Genomic DNA, 23,158 nt, shown 5'->3' with positions numbered 1-23,158 from the left:
TTCAAGTTTCAGGCTCTTTACCTGTAAGTAGGAGATCTTTGAACCTACTCCAACATGGAAAATGTGTCCAGCATGGAGAAGTCCCTTGATAAATGTTAGGTTTTTGTTACCATTTTAAGACCCGTTACCACAATGGATTAGTAAAAAATGATATGCTAGGGAGAAATATGCAATGTACCGTCTAGATTTTTAGTGCAATATGAAAAAAAAAAGTAAATCTGGAAGTAGATATTTACTTACAAAATTAATTTTATTTTGCAAAACTCAACAAATACATGTTCAGATCTGGTTTCTCTTCAAAACATGTGTTTGTTTTTTTAACAAACATGCAAGTTAATTTGGCATGCCAAACATCTTTCTCTCCAGCTCGCCTTGGAAAAAGTTTTTTCATAACACAAACAAGGGTGCAAATATTGTTCAAACCTATTTACATTTTTACCCTCTAGAATTACATACATTAATATTTATTGGGAGGAAAGCAAAACTGTAAAACTTAGTCTTTGGCATTCACATTCACTTCAGCAGTATAATTAAAACCTTATATTTGTTTTAAAGATAAATACTTTGAAGGAAATTTAATAAATCTTGTTTTGGCTCTGCAAAAGAGCCACTATATCAAAGCACTTAACTGGAGCTGTTGAGTTCCTGCTGGTAGAATATTACTTCCAGCCTACTTATTAGCTTTTCTTCCTGTGGCCCAATACATGCTTTTTTCCCCTCCGCTGAATAAAAGCACAAAAAGAAAACAATTTCCTTTCTCTTTTCCCCCCAGCATTACGCAAGGCAAGGCAATACCACAAATCACAATATCTGAATTTACTTTGATTATACTTTAGTTTCCTACACTTAAAATTATTTTGTATTATAATACTTACTTGGTTATCTAAAATCAACATTGTTGATTTTAAACAGTTATAAAGCCAGGCTTTAAGAAGCATTTAAAACAATTCATGAACTGTGTATGAAAGGAAATAATTGCCTCCAGCTTATTCTTTTGTATTTGAAGTAAAAGAATTTCCAGTATCATCAGTTTACTAGAAAATAAGACTTAGGGGTTCCATATAATTTATTCACATCTTTTTATACATCATAAACAAAGACAGGATACTTCTGACAGTAGCCTAAAAAGAATTTTAAAAATTTACTCTTCAGTATAGAATAAGTGTCAAGGGAGTACTTTAAGTATGATTCTGGTAGGTCTGTTATGAGCTTATTTTCCAAAAAAAATTTTGTAGGAAATTGTTCTGATTTTAAATAAACTAAATTCATAGATTTGTGTTGAGAGAATTTGATTTGTGAGGTAAAGTCATTGTATTATCTATGGTCTGATGCACAATGTAGCATGTGCGAAAGAAACTAAAGAGACATCTATTTCAAACTCCAGGCAGGAAGGCAGAATATAAGAGTGCATAGAGAAGAGAGTGCTTTTCAGGTCAGATAGTGAAGGAAGATACAATAGTTACCTAAATCAATAAGTTGTAAGCAATATATAAATATGCAATGCCATTTCACTGAACGTGAACAAGATCAATTAGAAATGGTACTGTGATATCCACATATTTTTGAGAAAAATTCCCAAGCCAGGCGAATGTGGATTGGAATAAAGACATAGGCAGTGTATACCACCATAGCAATAATGGTTAGCAAGATGGTGTTAAACATAGATCGCTCCCAGGGCTCTAAAACAGCACAGCAGCTAATGATTTGGTATTGATAGTAAAGCCAGGAGAAATATTCCTTCACGCGCCTCAAATCCATGGTTGGCTCCTTCAAGTTGCAGTAAGTTTGTCCTGTTAAAAAATGTAACATATTAGAGGACAAGGAACCAAACAAAGAATCTCTTTAAATTTTCATGATCTCAGCATGTTAAAATCTTTCAAAGATTTGTTAAAGATCAGTGAATATATTACTAACGTATGAATATTCTGTAAAATAATATATACTATATTAACTATAAAAATTAATAGTATTGTCACCACTACTAATAATTACTACTAAAATTGGCAGCAATAATACTATTAGTAACGGTAATATCTATCTAAACATGATAATTGTTAGAAATAACTTTCATGATAACAGTACCTAAAAATTGAGGTTAGCCTCATCTTCCTGAGCCATGTATACAAAGAGAAATAAAAGTTAACTTTTCTATTTCCTACAGCATATATTCTAACAGAAGATTTAAAACACGGTGTGCAGAGAAGAAATAATATAGCAAGCCCAAGGCTACTACTCTTAAGAAGGACATGCTTGCAAATTTAGTCCTTGACTGGCATCTGAGAACGTGGCCTTTGGAATGTTCTCTCCATTTCCTAACAGATAAGGAAGATTCACTGTGCCTAATCCGTACAAGCAATATAATTTATAGTGAATATCTACTGTATTCTGGTAGTCTGGAATTTTTAATTGCCAAGCAAAGTGTGCCCACAGGACCAGCCCCAATATAAACTTTGGATGCTGAATTTCTTTCTAATCGGTCTCCCCAGGCAGAAGCTGTACATACATTACTGCAGTTTTTGCTGGTAGAGAAAGGAACTCTTAGGTGGATAATGCTCCAGAATCTGGAGAAATTCATGTACATGCTTCTGATGCGCTCATGAATAGATACTCTGTGGATAAATATATGTTGACTCCCACAAGTCCTTCTGGTGAATCACTGGACATGTGGGTGGTCTTAGGGATCCCCAAAACAAATGGGAAGCCCTAAGCGTACCTTTGGGTGGTCATTTGGTTTTGTAGTAAAGAACTTATAAAAACCTCGTTAGTGTTTCATTAGTCTTCAGATAGGACCACAGTTACAACCACAAGTAAAACTTCCCTGAAAGAAGTCATTTCTTAGAAAGCTTCCTGGGGGCTGGGCACAGTGGTTCATACCTGTAATCCTAGCACTTTGGGAGGCTGAGGTGGGAAGGTCACTTGAGGCCAAGAGTTTGAGGCTACATGGCAAAACCCCATATCTACTAAAAAAATACAAACATTAGCTGAGTGTAGTGGCTTGCGCCTGTAATCCCAGCTACTAGGGGGAGGGGAAGTGGGGGCGCTGATGTGGGAGGATGACTTGAGCATGGGAGGCGGAGATTGCAGTGAGCTGAGATTGTGCCACTGCACTCCCGCCTGGGAGACAGAGGGAGACTCTGTCTCAAGGAGAGGGGGGGAAAAAAAAAAGCCTTCCTGGGAGATATTGCATACTTTCATAGGCATAGTGGTGGGTGTCTCTGAAAATACAGGCTCATCTTTGTGCCTCTTTTGCTTACTCCTAAGAATAAGATGGTGTCACATCATCAAAGTTCACTTTGATAACTTTTACTATTCAAAGCACAGTGAGGATTTTTAAAGATAATTTCTATCTTCTGATCTGAAAATGTCTCTTTTTTCTTTTGAGTATAAGCAAGATGCATTTGTTCTATAAGACTGTGGACTCCTTAGGCTATGGGGAAACCCTCATTGATCTTTGTATACTGGACGCTAGGACAATGCATGGCACAAAGATGGTCATCAGTAAGTATTTGCTGAAGGAATGAGTGGATGAATGAATAACAGGTAACCAACTTAAAAAAATAATTATAGAGCACTCATAGTATCAACGTAAGTAGAATACAGTTAGCTATTGTTGATTTTCATACAGCTTGGCTCTCATAAGAAGTGATCCATTTTGACAAGCATCATTTTCACAAAAACTTAAAATGGAAAGGCCCTGTGTGACCAGGTCACAATTATCTGTAATAATGGCTAAGATAATCCAGACAAATAGATAATACAAAACTGAAGCATTCTGACTTTCTTATGGAATGAAAAGTCAGCCTCCCGTCTTTCCTAGAAGCCAGAGTAAAAACTAAATAATTTGATTTAAATTACCTCAATAATTTAAATTATGAAATTTAAGTTGGTAACTTCAGTGAGAAGTTACCTCCAATGTTCTTTCCCCCAGCTCTGGCTTCACAGAAACAGCAAAAGTCAATAGGGTTAGGTCTTGGAGGAAATGAATGACAGAAGGAGAGTGTCTTAGTCCGTTTGTGCTGTTATTACAAAATACCCTAGACTGGGAAATTTATAGATAATAGAGATTTATTTCCCAGTTCTGCAGGGTGGAAGTTCAAGATCAAGGGCCCAGCAGTTTTGGTGTCAGGTGAGGACACTGCTCCATCTCTGCTTCTAAGAATGCTATGTACATCACACAGCAGAAGGGATGGAAGGGCAAAAGGCTGACTCTGTGGAAAGCCTTCTTTTATACAGGCTTTAAGTGCCCTAAAGGAAAAATACCGTGTATAAGGGGCTGTGGGAAACCTAAGCACAGCTCTGAGGAAGAAACTTTTGAGATAAGGTCCGAGGGATCATTATGAGTCAAATAGATAGAATAGGCAGTGAAGTGGGGAGAACAGCCAAGACAGAGGGAACAGTATGTGCAAAGGTTGTAGGTGGGAAGACGTAGGTTGGTTTCGAGGGGCCACCGAGGGAGCAGGGAGTGTGATGACACTGAAGAGGTGGGAATGGCCAGAGTGAGGGCAGGAGCTATAGGGGCTAGTTGGATAGGTTAACTGTTTTATCTTCAACCTCTGAGTTAGGGCAATGCTGTGGTGGGTTTGAGAGGAGGAGGGGTTAAGTTCATGTGATAACGCTGCATTCTGGAGTAGAGTTGAAATGACTTTGGAGCCCAATTATTTCAGAAAATCTGTACCTCTACTCTTCCCTTGGGCATTACTGTTTTGGAATGAACAGTGTACTGAGAACTTGTTTAAAATATTCTTAATACTCTTCACTTTTACAAATGAGATAATATTGCTTATTTAGAAATATTATTAACTTTTGTCTATATGTCATGGATTTTTATTATTTAATTAATTAATTTATTTATTTATTTGTTTTTGAGACAGAGTCTCACTCTGTCACTTAGGCTAGAATGTAGTGGCATAATCTTCGCTCACTACAACTTCTACCTCCCAGGTTCAAGAGATTCTCCTGCCTCAACCTCCTGAGTAGTTGGGATTACAGGCATGCGCCATCATGCCTAGCTAATTTTTTTTTTTTTTTTTTGTATTTTTAGTAGAGATAGGGTTTCACCATGTTGGCCAGGCTGGTCTCGAACTCCTGACCTCAGGTGATCTGCCCGCCTCTGCCTCTCAAAGTGCTGGGATTACAGGCATAAGCCACTGCACCTGGCCTTGTTGTGGTTTTTACAACTGCACTAATTGCCGGGCTCGGTGGCTCACGCCTGTAATCCCAAAACTTTGGGAGGCCAAGGCAGGCAGATCACCTGAGTTCTGGAGTTTGAGACCAGCCTGGCTTACATGGCGAAACCCTGTCTCTACTAAAAATACAAAAAGTTAGCTGAGCATGGTGGTGGGCACCTGTAATCCCAGTTGCTGGGGAGGCTGAGGCAGGAGACTCACTTGAACCTGGGAGGCAAAGGCTGCAGTGAGTCGAGATCTCGCCATTGCACTCCAGCCTGGGCAAAAATTCTGTCTCAACAAACAAACAAACAAACAAACAAACAAACTGCACTAATTAAGCTAGGCCTGGTGGGGCAGGACAATAGTCTCAGGTGCTAGAGAGGCTGAGGCCAGGGGAAGGATCCCTTTGGCCTAGGACTTCAAGTCCAGCCTGAGAAACGTAGTGAGATCCTGGCAAAAACAAAACAAAACAAAACACTCTAATTTTTTTTTTTAATGCATTGATTAATTTCCTGGCTATTGCATTCTCTATTAAAATTAGAATTCCTTGCTTGGGCAGCCCTAGCCAACACCTTAATGATGGCCTTGAGAAAGACCCTGAGCCAGAGGCACCCAGCTAATCTGTATCCAGATTCCTGAGCCATAGAAACTTCAAGATAATTAATGTCTATTGTTTTAAACTGCTAAAAATCAATCAATCAATCACTGAATAAAAGAAACAGCAGATAAAAAGCACACCAACCTGTATAACACCAACAGTGGATACATGGTAAGATCTTGATCACAAATACCCTAAATCTGCAATGACTTTAAATCTGGCTGTTTTAAATATACTTTTGCACTGCTAACCATTTAAGCGGTTAAGATTAAAAAATTTTTTTTGCCAGTTTCCACAATCTCAGCCCTCTAAGTAGCTAGAACTGACATGTGAAGTGTCTCTTGAAAGCACTGATTGTCTCTTTTTCTTTGATTCATTTTCCCCTTATTGATGATAAGCAATTTTAAAGACAGTTTGTGTGTCATTTCTTATTATGTGAAGGTGAGAAGAGCGAGAGTTGGTTATTATTGGTGAACCATCTGCTACAATCTATTGTTAGAATGCACCCTATTTTTAGGTTCTAGATTTGCTTAGGTAATATATTTCTACCTTCTGTGAGTCAACTTTCTTATCTCCTATGGGACTATATACAAGATTAAAAGGAAAAAAACCACTTTAGACAATTTGATGAGTAATGTGGTTAGGAGAATTCATTCATTCATTGAATGAATACATTTTGAGTACTACTATGTGGCTCCTTCTGAATATTAACGGCTTTGGAAAGACTTTATTCTCAGAGGCATTACAGGCAGGAGATGGTCTTCCAGGAAGCAGCAAACTGGACCATGTAACAAACATGCAGTGATCAAGGGCCCAGGAATGAGCACTAAGTGGGAGTAAAGGACATGGAAAAATGCTAAGAAGAAAGCTAGAAAAAGAGGCTGCATTTGAGGAAATAAGATGATAGAAATATCGTGAAATTAATTATCCAGAGATAACCTAGAACTAGATGACAGCAAACATTTTAAAGTTCTAAATTTTCACAATGAAATGTGATCTTAATCTATCCACTTCCTTAGAGACCTAGTGCTACATCTCAGCAAAGCTAAACCAATAACTTGAAATGCTTACTTTATTCAGGCACACCATGCATCTCCTGTTTTCAGTTATGTGCTTTTGAAAAGATGACTTTCGATATATGGAAAAGAAGGAGAGAGTAGTTTATTTATTTATTATTTTTTTTAAGCTTCCTCTAAACTTGATGACTTTAAAAATGTTCTTAGATCTTTCATGAGATTGTGTATTCAAAAGTGGCACTCCTAGGCAGACTGTGATGTGTCTTCAGGCAGGGATACAGTGGCCTGGGTACAGTTTGACTCTGACACGCTGAGACTGTGATAATACCTGCTGTAGACTGAATGTTTCTGTGTTGGAAGTCCACTAAAAGGTTATTTCATAGCTGAGAATGCAGAGAAAATGATTATTTCTTATTTCTGATTGTTGCTACTCTTTTATCAATGGGTGATGATTTTCCTCTCATTAGATTTGTGTGCAGTAGAGAAGGAGATAAAAGTTATACCTCCTCTCTCAGACAGAGAGGGAGAAGATTTGAGACTTATGACTCATCTTATGCAGGGGCAGTACTTTGTTCTGGCTTGGATGCAGAAGAAAGTGAATAAATGTAACAATTAAGAAAAAAACCACATGTGGTAACATGAACATTGCTGTATGAGTCATGGCATGTGAACACTGTTGAGGGGAGCTTGCAGGAAAAGTATTGGCTGGGCTTGCTCAGGGAGCTCTTCGTTGTTGTTTTCTGTTTTGGGGAACAGCACTGGTAGGAAGTCAGGTAACGGCAATGAAAGAGGCATAGCAGGTGATTTGGTACAGTGGCATTTACCTTGGAAATATTGCAGAAGATGTGATCTGTAGCCCTCCCCTGCCAAAAAAAAAAATACCCCAAGTTATTGGATTTTCTCATTAAGGAATTTCTTATTCTAAAGGTAGCTATTCTCCTGGGGAAAATAAAGACTTAGTACATTTTGGTTTAAATTTACTTCTAGAATATCAGAATAAGGGACTAAATAGTCAGAAGGGCCTAAAGTTGATTTTTGGGTTAACTCCTTCTCAACTCACTTTGGAACTCTACATCAATCACTCAGCTTCATTTTTTTTTTTTTTTTTTGTGCTTCATATTTGGAACCTGAAAATCTGAGAAGTGATAAAAGCGTCCTGCCAGTTTCAGAGAGAGAGATGCTGTATCTAAAAAGAGACTCTTTCTGTACTCACAGTAGCTTTCTTTGGAAACAGCTTAATATGACTTACTCAAGTACAAGCCTTGCTTTAACTAAGTAATTCATTTATTCAAAAAATTAGGAATACAGCGATTTCCTTCCAAAGAACACAGTATGGAAAGGGGGATAAAAATGAGTAACTTTACAGTGGAGAAAACTGATAAGCCCTGCTTCAGGCAGATCATCAAGGCCAACATTGATCATTATTAATCATGTTGATAATAGGTCTTCATGATATGAAGTCAAAAAAGACACTTTACCTCTGTAGTCTTCTTCGTAGTAACCCATAGCTCCAGCCTAATCTAATACCTAAAGCCTAATGTCTGATACCCAAAGAAAGGTATCTGACAAATTGCAATAGAGGGGCATTCTACAAGATACCCGACCAGTACTCCCCAAAACCCCCAAGGTCATCAAAAACAAGCAAAATGTGAAAAATTGTTATAGCCGAAGGAGGCTAAAGGAGGCATTATGACTAATTGTAATGTGCTATCCCAGATAGAATCCTGAAACATTAAATGTCCCTGAAAAGGGACATTAAGTAATAATTAAGGACACAGGAGTAAAGTAAGAACTTTAGTTAATAGTAATGTATCAATATTGGTTCATTAATTATAATGAATATGTTATACTAATGTAAGATCTTAAAGGGGACACTGGATGTAGAGTATATGGGAACTCCCTGTATTGTCTTCTTGATTTTGCTGTAAATCTACAACTGCCTAAACAATGAAGTCTATCCAAAAGAGAAAAGATTAATTAGGAAAACCTTCTAAGGTCCAGATTTATCCCTATTCTAAACTCCAGTGAACTTTGCTGATGTTTTATTTCCTATCTGGAAAACTTTTCCCACTATGTACATAGATGAGTAATATCCTTGTATAAGACACTGGCTTTTAAAATTTGTTAAACACAACAGAGAGGAAAAATACATCTTACATTGTGATCCATGGTGTATACATACACACACACACACACACACACACACAGAGAGAGAGAGAGAGAGAGAGTCATATAACTGAAACGAACATCTCTCAAAAGAATACTTTGCAGGGCATGCTGATATTTTTTATTCTATTCTGTTTCATTATATTTATTCTTTTCTATTCTAGTTAATTCTACCTTATTTTGTTATTCTCTTCTTTCATTAAAAACATCCTGATTGTGATTTACTACATTGATTTCTTAACCTACTAATTGCAACCTGCAGTTGGAAAAATCCTACTTTAAGGCTTAAGTGTTCGCTTCTCTAAGATGTCTCTATACTGCCCAATATGGCAGCCACTAGTCACACATGACAATTTAAATGTCTAGTGTTTAATAGCCACATATGGCTAGTGACTACCATATTGGAGAGCAGAGATATAGAATATTTTCAACATTGCAGAATATTTTGTTGGATAGTGCTGTGGACTCTCTCCATCTGTTGCTTGCACTAATGAAATAGCCTAACTACTTGTCTCTTTTTTACCTTATAATCTTCTAAACTGCTGCTAGAATTAACCGTCCAAACTTAACAGATTCATTTCTCTTCTTGAAAGCCTTCAATGGCTCTCCATTTCCTATGAAATAAAGTCTTCGTTTAAGGCCCTTCACAGTTTCATTTCTTCACCTCTCCAGTTAAATCTCTCAACCTTTCTGCTAAATGCCATTCATTCTAAAGCTTCTATGTTTTCATTCATGCTCTTTTCTTTTCTTGAAGTTTTCTTGTGCCCCTTCTCTGCTAGATAAACTCCTATTTTAAGCTATTACTTAAAGAAGTTATTTTAAGGCCTATCTTCTATGTCCTTTCTTCTTTGAAACATTCTCAGAAGACCCCTCTCTTGCAAAGGAAAATATTATTACTTTCTTTTATGTGTTACCATTATAGCAACATTTTTAGTTATGCACAGTCTGTTTCCCCACAAGACTATGAGGGCTTTGGGTACTGGGAATGTACGGCATTCATCTTTTTATCCCCAGTGCCTGGTTGGTGAGCTGGCCTGTTGGCTGACTGATGGATTCAGTTGTAAGTTGGTTGAGGGCAGGAAGCCCACTCAAACTTACTTAATATTTCCACAGCACAATGTGGGGATCATAAAAGGTGCTTCTGAATTATCATTGTCTGCTTTCAGGCAGTGAGTTTTAGACAGATTGTTTTGTGATAATTCACTGCAATCTGTTTTTATTTTTTTTATTTTTTTGAAGCATAGAAGGGTTCTGGTGCTAAATTTTTAAAAAATGTATAACAAGTGCTTTTTAACTTTCTTATAATGCTAAAAGTTAATGGACTTTGCAGGTGAATAAGAAAGACTTATGAATTAGTTTTAAATCCTATTAAAATGGCTCTTAGAAGTGCTTACTCTAGGTGAGTAATAATTTAAGATTGGTAGGTAGAAAAGTGGTTCTAATGGGAAAAATTCCAGGATGGGAACACCTGGACACTTGAAGACTTGAATTCTATTGCAGCTCTTTTCCTCTCTTTCTATTTATTTATTTTATTTGTGTCTTTGGGTAAATTCCAAAATCTTCTTGTGTCACAGTTTCTCCATGTGTAAAACTAGGATAATTGATAATTGTCTCTAAGCCTGTTTGAGTGATGTAGTAAGGAGAGGTGGAATGGGTTTTAGCTCTTTAGATGTAATAGTAATATTCACAGCAACTGCAGTGTCTTGTCATTACTTGTGGATGGGTAAAACTTTAAACCACTTGTAAGTTTTCATGAAATTATAGACTCAAAGAGTCTTTGTGGAATATAGCAGTTACTTCAACAATGGAGTGATTTGTATATTTGATGGGGAAAAAACTACCCCTTATTTATGTTCGCTAATTGAATTGCCTAGTACCTTAAAATAAATAAATAAATACACACGTGTATGTAGCCATGATTGCAAGCCACTAGTTGAAAGGTATTGGAACCTCTAAACAAATGGTCCAATTTTTTTTGGGCAGGGCCACCGCACACTATTGTGTGGGCTGTGCACTGCACAACCAATGTGATGGCTCTTGTCTCAGGGGCCTAATCACAAGCTGCATCTTCATGTGAGCACAATTAGATTCACAGAGATACAAAGACATGCAATTTCTTATTGTATCAGAGACATGAATGTGGTTTAAGTTCATCTGATTAATGCCAAAACCCCATATTGCTTCTGTGTAAGAATTAGACATAAACACATTTTATTGGCTGCTCAGTTTCCAGATATTTTGCTCTACATTCTATGTGGGTGACCCCAATGTTTTCTGTGCCCCACTGTAAATTCGATCCTTGTTTAAACTTTTAGGGGAGAATTTCCTTTTCATCTTAGAATACTCCCCAGCCTTCCTTTGGCAACCAATTCCTCATGTTGACAGCAGAGTGCATACCAGAAGTCAGACTAGAGGTGAGGATTTGGAGTCCAAGTTTTTAGAGAAAGCTGAAAAAAACAACTTAAAAGTTTATGATGAATCAAAGCTAGGGAAGAAAATTGAACAACTACAGGGCAATTAAGGAACTTTCTCTACACATTCATTAGTTGGATAATTTTATAGACCCTCTAGAGAGTAAGAAACAAACAATTGTAAGTCAAAGCACATTATTGGTTTAGGCAGCAAAGTTACTCTAATTAAATTTTATAATCTTATACTTGGAAGTTTACTGAAATCATTTACTAGAAGGAAAAAGTCTCTCTAACAGTTTAGTCAAGTTTTTGTTGATACAGTGTTTTGTGTTATATACAAGAACAGAGTGTTTTGTGGCTACCTGAACTCACCTTATTTTATTTATGTATTTATTTATTGAGACAAGGTCTCGCTCTGTCACTTAGGCTGGAGTGCAGTGGCATGATCACAGTCATTGCAACCTTGAACTCCGGGGCTCAAGATATCCTCCTGCCTCAGCCTCCCAAGTAGCTGGGACTATTGGCGCATGCCATCACGCCTGGCTAATCCTTAAAAAACAGTTTTGTAGCGGCCAGTTTGTACTTTGTTGCCCAAGCTGGTCTTGGACTCCTGGCTTCAAGCAATCTTTCCACCTTGACTTCCCATAGTGATGGGATTACAGGTGTCAGCCACCAGGCCTGGCCTGCACCAATTTTATTGCCTTCCATTTGTATTAACACTAACAAAAGCAAAACAACAACAACAACAACAACAGAAACATGTATTTCTAGTCCAACTATCAATTGAAGTCATTGTGCAACATGACATGTGTTGAGTAACTGCAATTTCAAGGCAGTCCTTTTTTTGGTCATCTTCTAATAGATTACAGAGGAATTTATGAATGAGAAACTTCTGGCTGGGAAAGAAAATTCAGAATTTGACTTTAACAAAAATTCTCATGATAATATAGAAAATACTAAATTCAGATTAGATTAATCTCAATATTGTGTGGCTATCAAAAAGAAGATACATATTTAGAAAATAAAAAGAGTGCCACATACATTGATGCTGAGTAGATACTAGGAGTAGGAAGAGAAATTTGTAACAAGGGAATGGTCTATCTTGTCTTGCTCCTGATGTCCTTTCACTTCCTAACATAGAAACAGGACAAGGATCCCTGTTTATTTCTGGCAATACTGGAAGGGAGAGTATGGCTTCTAGGTCAAGGTTTAGCTACAATGTTATTTCTTAGGATGAGCTTCTTTATAACTATGTTATTCAAGAAGAAAAGAAACTTTGTTGTTATCTAAAGAAGGAAAAGGGAAAATATATAGCTTCCGAATGGCTTTTTCCTTTCGAATATATTGTTGCCAAGGGCTGCCAGCTTGTTTTTAGAAGCAAAAAGTGAACAAACTGCAACATTAACAATGGCATTAAAGCCACTAAAAGTTGTTTTCTAAGTCATTAAAAGTGTATCCACATTCATAGAAGCATTATTCACAATAGTCAAAAGGTGGAAGCAATCCAAATGTCCATGGACAAATGGATGGAAACATAAGATGTGGTGTATACATACAATGGAATATTATTCAGCTTTAGAATAGAAGGAAATTCTGGCACATGCTGCAACATGGATGAGCCTTTCTTGTTGAAGAGAAATAAGCCAGTCACAAAAACTGTATGATTTCACTTACATGAGTTTTCTAGAGTAGTCAAACCATAGAAACAGAAAAATGATGGTTATCAGGGGCTGGGGAGATGCAGAAATACAGAGTTGTTGTTTAATGGGTGTAGAGTTTCAGTTTTGCAAGATGAGACAGTTCTAGAGATTGGTTGAAGAACAATGTAAATATACTTAACGCCACTTAACTGTACTCTTAAAAATGGCTAGGATGTCAAATAGTTTACCACAATTAAACATTTTAAGAAATCAATGAGTAACCCTAAAAATTATGAAGGACTGAAATTTTAAAATAAACTTTAAAACAGTCTGAACAATATTTTTAAAAAGTTATTAAAAGTCAATGAGAGTCTCAAGTTGGAATGGCGCATTACCAGCCTAGCAAAGGTGAATAAGCAACCGCAAAGGCCTTCAAATAATAATTGTGAGGTCCCAATTGGGGTTCCCTTCTTGGTTGTCAAAATAGAAGGGGAAAACTCGGAAGAGCCAAACCCCCAAGAACCTTCTTGAAAAGAGAGCTGATATATTTAGGTATGCTCTTGGCATTGGTGAAATTCTAATAGCTTAATCTTCTACAGTACTTGTGGGAATTGTGAATTCTATGATATGCTTAACTGCCTTAGGAAAGGCTTGATTTTTTTTTTCTAAGGCCTTTGTTTTTCTTAAGAGCTAGAAGCCTGACAATGAACAATTAAGCCTTTTTCTCTTCCCTACCTACTGTTATTACATTTTATGAATCTTCAGCAACTGAAGACCTTTATCCAGTGAATAATTTGAGGGTGAAAAAGGTGCGTTACTACAGTATTGATCTGTCAGGACACGTTCTCAGAGTTCTGCTGAAGCAAATCTGGTTGTATAAGGAGCTGCTTAGCCGAGACCTTTCCAATAGTGTTTTCTAGCATTAATTGTCCGTTTCCTTTGCACTGTTTTGGGTAACATTGAATAGACATGTTTATACAACTTTTTATAAAATGTATTTATTTGTCTTTCCCACTTCTACTTATTCTTTATTTCTTATTACGTTGTCTGGAAAGCTGTGGCAATGAGGTCAGTGTTTTTCCTATTTTGGTGACTGACAACATTGAACTTTCATAGATGTGATTTTGTGACAGTAGTAATCTAGCTTGCTGCCCTTTCATTGTCCTCAGTTGACCTGCTTCTGTATCTCAGTTATTAGTGCTTTTACAGAAAAGAGTAGATGCTGGGAGTGGTAATCCCCACACTTTGAGGGGCTGAGGTGGGAGGATCTCTTGAGCCCAGGATGTTGAGGCTGCAGTGAGCTGTTGTCATGCCACTGCACTTCAGCCTGGACAACAGGGTAAGACTCTGTCTCAAAAAGAAGAAAAAAAAAAAAAAAAAAGGAAAAGAAAAGAGTGGAGAACTAGGCGGATCAGGCCATAGAGACAGGCATAGCATTGATAAGGTGCTCTCTCTGCCAATCCCTGAATCAAGGGACATTTCCCTGCTTGGTTAGTTATACTGATGTATTCCAGGTCAGATGGTTTCAGGGACAGAGACGGAGGGGAAGTGAGAAGGGAAAGTAGGAGTTTATAGTCAAATTCATGAGTATTCAGTCAAAACATGTTGCTTTAGGCACCTAAATTACTTAGATTTTATAATCTTATACTTAGAAGTGAGTTACTGCAATGATATACTAAAAGAAAAAACTCTCACTGACAATTTAGCCAAGCGGATTTCTGATTCTCCTGAGAACAGTGTGGAGATATTACTGTTGGCTTCATCCTCCTTCACCTGCTCCCAGCCATATGGCTACCTACATGCTTCCAGTGCAAAGCAGAGGAGTGGTGAGATAAAATGATTTACTGCCTCTGAATAAAGCTGGCTTGTTGTCAGGACGAATGCCAGAGGGAATCTTCCAAAACATAAAAATACTTATATTGGGATATTGTAGTAAGTCAGATATTAGCTGCCCAAAAGCTATGTCCATGTCTTGGAAGCAGTGAATATGACCTTTTTGGAAGAAGTCTTTGTAGCTCAATTAAGTTAAGGATCTTGAAAAAAGAGCATCCTGTATTACCCAGATTAGCCTTAAATCTAAGGACAAGTGTTTTTAAAAGAGAGACACAGAGAAGGCCCTGAGAAGACAGAGGCTAGATCAGAGTTATGTAGCCACAAGCCAAAAAAAATATGCCCAAAGCCACCAGAGCTGGAAAAGGTGAGGAAGAATTCTCCCTAGAGCCCTTGGAGGGAGCACAGCCCTGCCAACACTTTGATTGCAGACTTCTAGCCTTTGGGACAATCAGAGAGCAAACTTCTGTTGTTTTAAGCTGCTAAATCTGTGGTGAATTTTTACAAGAGCCCTAGGAAGCAAATACAGATATCTTCCTTAGAAATGGTAGAATCTTATAATGTGAACTGTTTGCAGGGAACAGAAACTTTTTTTTTTTTTTTTTTTTTTTTGGGATTGAGTTTTCCTATGTTGTCCAGGCTGATCTGAAACTCCTGGAGTCAAGTGATCCTCCTGACTTCAGCTTCCCAAATAGGTAGGAATATAGGCTTGCACCACTGCCCCCCGACCCCTGGCAGAAACAGCAGTTTTCAGTACCAGTGTGGTAGGCAATGGCTAGATGCCTAACTTAAATTATCCCTGTTTTGAAGATGAAGAAACTCAGGTTCATGAGGCCATGTGGAGAGCTGGCTGGGAATCCTGCTGACAGGTGTTATAGTGAAGTGGTTACAAGCTTGGGCTCTGGTCCTGTCTGGGTTTGAATCCCAACTCTATTCTTACTAATTTTGTGACCCTGGCCAAGTTACTCAATCACTCTGACCCTCAGTTTCTCTAACTGGAGAATAGGAATAAGATAACTTAATTCATGCAAATGCTGGGATGATTAAAAAGTATAAAATATTTAGAATAACACATAGGAAGAGCTAAGTGAATGCTAGCTATTATGATTATTACCACACTATGCTAATATGCTGTTGCTAGATTATGACTACCAGGCAAAGAATGAAAGAGAATGGGATCATTTTTAAGGCAGGGCATGTGACTTTTATTGGTTACTAAATTCAAAGCCAGTTTTAGAGAGGTTATTCTTCAGAATGTTTATTCAATTTTGGTGTGGCTGTCATAAAGGAGACAAACAGGCTTCAGCAACCTCAATGGCACCTGTTCTTTCTTGAATACCTTACAGTGTTTTACAAATGCCAGGCGTCCTACAAGTATTTTTGAATTAGTAAAATCGAGGCTTGTTATCAATAATGTTAAGGTAATGTTGAGCTTTCACAAATATTTTTAAATGAAGAAACTATTGCCAACCATTTCAGAGTTACAAATCTCCGAAAACACTGTAGCAAAAGGGAAGGATTAGGAAACAATCATTCATAAGATAAATCTATTTCTTTTTGTCCACGTCCCCTACCCTTGGCTGATAGGTTACTTTTACTACAGGTCACTCATTATAATTGAATAAAAGTGGACAGGCAGCTAGTAGTATCTAGGTTTTTTTTGTAATTCTATTTCCTTTTCTTTCTTTATTAAAAATAAAGGAACCAGAAAGAAAATTAATGTTCTATTATAAACATTAGGTATCTTCATTTTAATTGTTAATATTTTTTGAAAATAATGTTTTCATTTTACCATATTTTTCTCTGAATTTGTCTGATCTGGTTAATTAAATGCTTATTAGAATATATATTCCTCTCTTGTACCAAAGGTCTTCAAGGATAAGATGCTGCTCCATTTAAATAAAAGATGAAGGATGTCGAAACACAAGCAGCCCCTTCATTGAAACACAAGCAGCCTTTAATCACTAGACCCATAAATAAGACAGTAGCTGGTGCTATGCAATTCTAACACTGGCACTGGTGCTGGGATTGGCCTTTTCTAGGCAGGAGTTCTTAACCTGGAGGTCAAGGACTTGCGGGGAGGGTCCTATGGACCCTTTGCAATGTATGCAAATTTTGTATAAACATTTTTCGGCACACGTTTCAAAGGAGCTTGGAATATCCGTAAGCTGAGACCACCAAATCACTAAAGCTAATTGCCCCATTTTATTCCCTTGTATCATCTCAAATGCCAATATAGTATCCAGTGTATAATAAATGATTGCTGGCTGCTTAGGAGAGAACTAGAAGCTTCATTGTGTTAATGACACCATCTCACAGTGAAAAGGGGCAGACTTCTCAAAGGAAGCCTCCATGATATAATCAGAATTTACTTGCCTAAGAAAGTCCAGGTCTGGGTCTTCAGCCTTGCTCCTTCACGAAATGATCCAGTGTGGGTTACTTCTCCTCTCTGGGTTGCTGTTTCCTCATCTGCAAAATAAAGATTTGAATTAAATAAACCAAAAGATGGCCGGGCGCGGTGGCTCACGCCTGTAATCCCAGCACTTTGGAAGGCCGAGGTGGGCGGATCACAAGGTCAGGAGATCGAGACCATGGTGAAACCCAGTCTCTACTAAAAATAGAAAAAATTAGCCGGGAGCAGTGGCGGGCGCCTGTAGTCCCAGCTACTCGGGAGGCTGAGGCCGGAGAATGGCATGAACCCTGGAGGCGGAGCTTGCAGTGAGCCGAGATTGCGCCACTGCACTCCAGCCTGGGCGACAGAGCGAGACTCCGTCTCAAAATAAATAAATAAATAAATAAATAAATAAACAAACCAAAAGATGTCTTCAAATTTTAAAACCATTCTGTCCCATGTAAAAGGTCATTAAACCACTTAGATGGATAAACTCTCACAAGTCTAGAATGTGTTATAAAAACAAACTTCCCCAACCTAGCAAGGCAGGCCAACATTCAAATTTAGGAAATCCAGAGAACGCCACAAAGATACTCCTAGAGAAGAGCAAGTACAAGACACATAATTGTCAGATTCACCAAAGTTGAAATGAAGGAAAAAATGTTAAGGGCAGCCAGAGAGAAAGGTCGGGTTACCCACAATGGGAAGACTGTCAGACTAACAGCGGATCTCTTGACAGAAACTCTACAAGCCAGAAGTGAGTGGGAGCCAATATTCAACATTCTTAAAGCAAAGAATTTTCAACCCAGAATTTCATATCCAGCCAAACTAAGCTTCCTAAGTGAAGGAGAAATGAAATCCTTTACAGGCAAACATATGCTGAGAGATTTTGTCACCACCAGGCCTGCCCTACAAGAGCTCCTGAAGGAAGCACTAAACATGGAAAGGAACAACCGGCACCAGCCACTCAAAAACATGCCACATTGTGAAGACCACTGATGCTAGGAAGAAATGGCATCAACTAACAAGCAAAATAACAGGATCAAATTCACACGTAACAATATTAACCTTAAATGTAAATGGGCTAAATGCTCCAATTAAAAGACACAGACTGGCAAATTGGATAAAGAGTCAAGACCCATCAGTGTGCTGTATTCAAGAGAATCATCTCATGTGCAGAGACAAACAAAGGCTTCAAATAAAGGGATGGAGGACGATCTACCAAGCAAATGGAAAACGAAAAAAGGCAGGGGTTGCCATTCTAGTCTCAGATAAAAGAAACTTTAAACCAACAAAGATCAAAAGAGACAAAGAAGGCATATTGGTAAAGGGATTAATTCAACAAGAAGAGCTAACTATCCTAAATATATATGCACCGAATACAGGAGCACCCAGATTCATAAAGCAAGTCCTTAGAGATCTACAAAGAAACTTAGACTCCCACACAATAATAATGGGAGAGTTTCACACCCCACTGTCAACATTAGACAGATCAATGAGACAGAAAGTTAAAAAAGATATCCAGGAATTGAAGTCAGTTCTGTACCAAGCAGACCTAATAGACATCTACAGAACTCTCCACCCCAAATCAACAGAATATACATTCTACTCAGCACCACACCACACTTATTCCAAAATTGACCACATAATTGGAAATAAAGCACTCCTCAGCAAATGTAAAATAACAGAAATTATAACAAACTGTGTCTCAGACCACAGTGCAATCAAACTAGAACTCAGGATTAAGAAACTCACTCAAAACCACTCAACTACATGGAAACTGAACAACCTGCTCCTGAATGACTACTGGGTACATAACAAAATGAAGGCAGAAACAAAGATGTTCTTTGAAACCAATGAGAACAAAGACACAACATACCAGAATCTCTGGGACACATTTAACGCAGTGTGTAGAGGGAAATTTATAACACTAAATGCCCACAAGAGAAAGCAGGAAAGATCTAAAATTGACACCCTAACATCACAATTAAAAGAACTAGAGAAGCAAGAGCAAACACATTCAAAAGCTAGCAGAAGGCAAGAAATAACTAAGATCAGAGCAGAACTGAAGGAGATAGAGACACAAAAAACCCTTCAAAAAGTCAATGAATCCAGGAGTTTGTTTTTGGAAAAGATCAACAAAATTGATATACTGCTAGCAAGACTAATAAAGAAGAAAAGAGAGAAAATCAAATAGATGCAATAAAAAATGATAAAGAGGATATCACCACCAATCCCACAGAAATACAAACTACCATCAGAGAATACTATAAACACCTCTACGCAAATAAACTAGAAAATCTGGAAGAAATGGATAAATTCTTGGACACATACACGCTCCCAAGACTAAACCTGGAAGAAGTTGAATCCCTAAATATACCAATGACAGGTTCTGAAATTGAGGCAATAATTAATAGCCTACCAACCAAAAAAAGTCCAGAACCAGACAGATTCACAGCCGAATTCTACCAGAGGTACAAGGAGGAGCTGGTACCATTCCTTCTGAAACTATTCCAATCAATAGAAAAAGAGGGAACCCTCCCTAACTCATTTTATGAGGCCAGTATCATCCTGATACCTAAGCCTGGCAGAGACACAACAAAAAAAGAGAGAATTTTAGACCAATATCCCTGATGAACATCGATGCAAAAATCCTCAATAAAATACTGGCAAACTGAATCCAGCAGCACATCAAAACACTTATCCACCATGATCAAGTGGGCTTCATCCCTGGGATGCAAGGCTGGTTCAACATATGCAAATCAATAAACGTAATCCAGCCTATAAACAGAACCAAAGACAAAAACCACATGATTATCTCAATAGATGCAGACAAGGCCTTTGACAAAATTCAACAGCCCTTCATGCTAAAAACTCAATAAATTCGATATTGATGGAACGTACTCAAAACAATAAGAGCTATTTATGACAAACCCACAGCCAATATCATGCGGAATGGGCAAAAACTGGAAGCATTCCCCTTGAAAACTGGCACAAGACAGGGATGCCCTCTCTCACCGCTCCTATTCAACATAGTGTTGGAGGTTCTGGCTAGGGCAATCAGGCAAGAGAAAGAAATCAAGGGTATTCAGTTAGGAAAAGAAGAAGTCAAATGGTCCCTGTTTGCAGATGACATGACTGTATATTTAGAAAACCCCATTGTCTCAGCCCCAAATCTCCTTAAGCTGATAAGCAATTTCAGCAAAATCTCAGGATACAAAATCAATGTGCAAAAATCACAAGCATTCTTATACACCAATAACAGACAAACACAGAGTCAAATCATGAGTGAACTCCCATTCACAATAGCTTCAAAGAGAATAAAATACCCAGGAATCCAACTTCCAAGGGATGTGAAGGACCTCTTCAAGGAGAACTACAAACCACTGCTCAACGAAATAAAAGAGGACACAAACAAATGGAAGAACATTCCATCCTTATAGATAGGAAGAATCAATATCATGAAAAAAATGGCCATACTGCCCAAGGTAATTTATAGATTCAATGCCATACCCATCAAGCTACCAATGACCTTCTTCACAGAATTGAGAAAAAACAACTTTAAAGTTCATATGGAACCAAAAAAGAGCCCACATTGCCAAGACAATCCTAAGCCAAAAGAACAAAGCTGGAGGCATCATGCTACCTGACTTCAAACTATACTACAAGGCTACAGTAACCAAAACAGCATGATACTGGTACAAAAACAGAGTTATAGACCAGTGGAAGAGAACAGAGGCCCCAGAAATAATACAACACATCTACAACCATCTGATCTTTGACAAATCTGACAAAAACAGGAAATGGGGAAAGGATTCCCTATTTAATAAAAGGTCCTGGGAAAACTGGCTAGCCATAGTTAAAAAGTTGAAACTGGGTCCTTTCCTTACACCTTATACTAAAATTAATTCAAGATGGATAAAGGACTTAAATGTTAGACCTAAAACTATAAAAACCCTAGAAGAAAACCTAGGCAATACCATTCAGGACATAGGCATGGGCAAGGACTTCATGTCTAAAACACCAAAAGCAATGGCAACAAAAGCCAAAATCGACAAATGGGATCTCATTAAACTAAAGAGCTTCTGCACAGCAGAAGAAACTACCATCAGAGTGAACAGGCAACCTACAGAATGGGAGAAAAATTTTGCAATCTACTCATCTGACAAATGACTAATATCCAGAATCTACAAAGAACTCAAAGGAATTTACAAGGAAAGAACAAATAACCCCATCAAAAAGTGGGCAAAGGATATGAACAGACACTTCTTAAACAACAACATTTATGCAGCCAACAGACACATGAAAAAAATGCTCATCATCACTTGCCATCAGAGAAATGCAAATCAAAACCAAAATGAGATATCATCTCACACCAGTTAGAATGGCGATCATTAAAAAGTCAGGAAACAACAGGTGCTGGAGAGGATGTGGAGAAATAGAAACACTTTTACACTGTTGGTGGGATTGTAAACTAGTTCAAGTATTGTGGAAGACAGTGTGGCGATTCCTCAAGGATCTAGAACTAGAAATACCATTTGACTCAGCCATCCCATTACTGGGTATATACCCAAAGGATTATAAATCATGCTGCTATAAAGACACATGCACATGTATGTTTATTGTGGCACTATTCACAATAGCAAAGACTTGGAACCAACCCCAATGTCCATCAATGATAGACTAGATTAAGAAAATGTGGCACATATACACCATGGAATACTATGCAGCCATAAAAAAGGATGAGTTCATGTCCTTTTTAGGGGCATGGATGAAGCTGGAAACCATCATTCTCAGCAAACTGTGGCAAGGACAGAAAACCAAACACCGCATGTTCTCACTCATAGGTGGGAATTGAACAGTAAGATCACTTGGACACAGGAAGGGGAACATCACACACCTGGGCCTGTTGTGGGGAGGGGGCAGGGGGAAGGGATAGTATTAGGAGATATACCTAATGTAAATGATGAGTTAATGGGTGTCACGCCCCAACATGGCACAAGTATATATATGTAACAAACCTGCACGTTGTGCACATGTACCCCAGAACTTAAAGTATAATAAAAATAAAATAAAATTAAAAAAAAAGAAACAAGGCCCAACAAGCCATCCTTGTTTGAAAAATTATTTTTAGAAAAGGTCACAGTTTGAAGACGTGCCATTGGCTAGTGATTCCCCAATTGTACTCTGAGGATTATAAAGTGCCACAGGTACCAGGGCTGAGGGGAGGCCCAAGGAGGAGCAAAGGGAGGGGCTAAGAACACCCCACTTCACTTCTGTTGGAGCAGACTGCTTTTGGTCTGCTCTCTAATTCAGTTTCTGGGTGAGATTTTGTTTGTAGAAAATATTTCTTAACTTTATTAGTCTATCTTAATATCCATGAGGGGCACGGGGAAGAGATTAGATTAATCACTATCTATAAAAAATCTGTCTTTAAAATCACATTAGATATAGTCAGAAGCACTAAGGCTTATATCTTATTGTATCATTTATTTGATGTGTCACATCAGGCATGTTATACAGTCTTTCTCAGTGTTTTTCCTCACATATAGAACAATGATATTGTCTTATGCATAGATTAGTTGTGAGAATTAAATGAGAAAATATCTGCGAAAATGTCTTGTAATTTGTGAAGCATCATAAAGATGGTTAGTGTGTCTTCAGTAGTTAGCCCCAGGTTTTGGCACTTTGCCCTGACCATTTGTAGCTTTTTTGTCCATATGAATTAAGTTATAGAATGTATGTATGATCAAATTTCCAGATGTTCCCATGTTATGGGGTGAGGGATAACAGACTTAGCAGATTGCAGATTCTGAGAGTAAAATGGGGGACTAAAAAGGTCCTGTTCTTCCATACAAAAAGATAATTGGTAAGGATAAGATTGGAGAAGATTTTGCTTATAAGGAGTTCAGGTAAAAATACTAAGTATTTTTTACT

At 37.8% G+C, this 23,158-nt stretch overlaps 1 protein-coding gene across 2 annotated transcripts in view; it reads right to left on the bottom strand.

The window, feature by feature from the left end:
• Window positions 1-231: 231 nt before the first annotated feature.
• Window positions 232-23,158, bottom strand: part of SPTSSB (serine palmitoyltransferase small subunit B) — a 34,857-nt gene continuing 11,930 nt past the window's right edge. Inside the window, exons 2-4 of one of the 2 annotated variants that reach the window (XM_025376527.1) lie at window positions 17,206-17,298; window positions 6,454-6,592; window positions 232-1,790 (exon numbers count right to left, since the gene is read on the bottom strand). In XM_025376527.1, coding sequence (XP_025232312.1) covers window positions 1,528-1,758 — 231 coding nt within the window. In that variant the 5' untranslated portion in view covers window positions 1,759-1,790; window positions 6,454-6,592; window positions 17,206-17,298 and the 3' untranslated portion in view covers window positions 232-1,527. The remainder of the gene's footprint in view (window positions 1,791-6,453; window positions 6,593-17,205; window positions 17,299-23,158) is intronic. The other variant, XM_025376526.1, reaches the window with a different exon arrangement.

The sequence above is a fragment of the Theropithecus gelada genome, chromosome 2 (assembly GCF_003255815.1).
Source record: "Theropithecus gelada isolate Dixy chromosome 2, Tgel_1.0, whole genome shotgun sequence".
NCBI lineage: Eukaryota > Metazoa > Chordata > Mammalia > Primates > Cercopithecidae > Theropithecus > Theropithecus gelada.
Note: the sequence above shows the minus strand (reverse complement) of the source record. Positions and strands in the feature narration are given on the sequence as shown.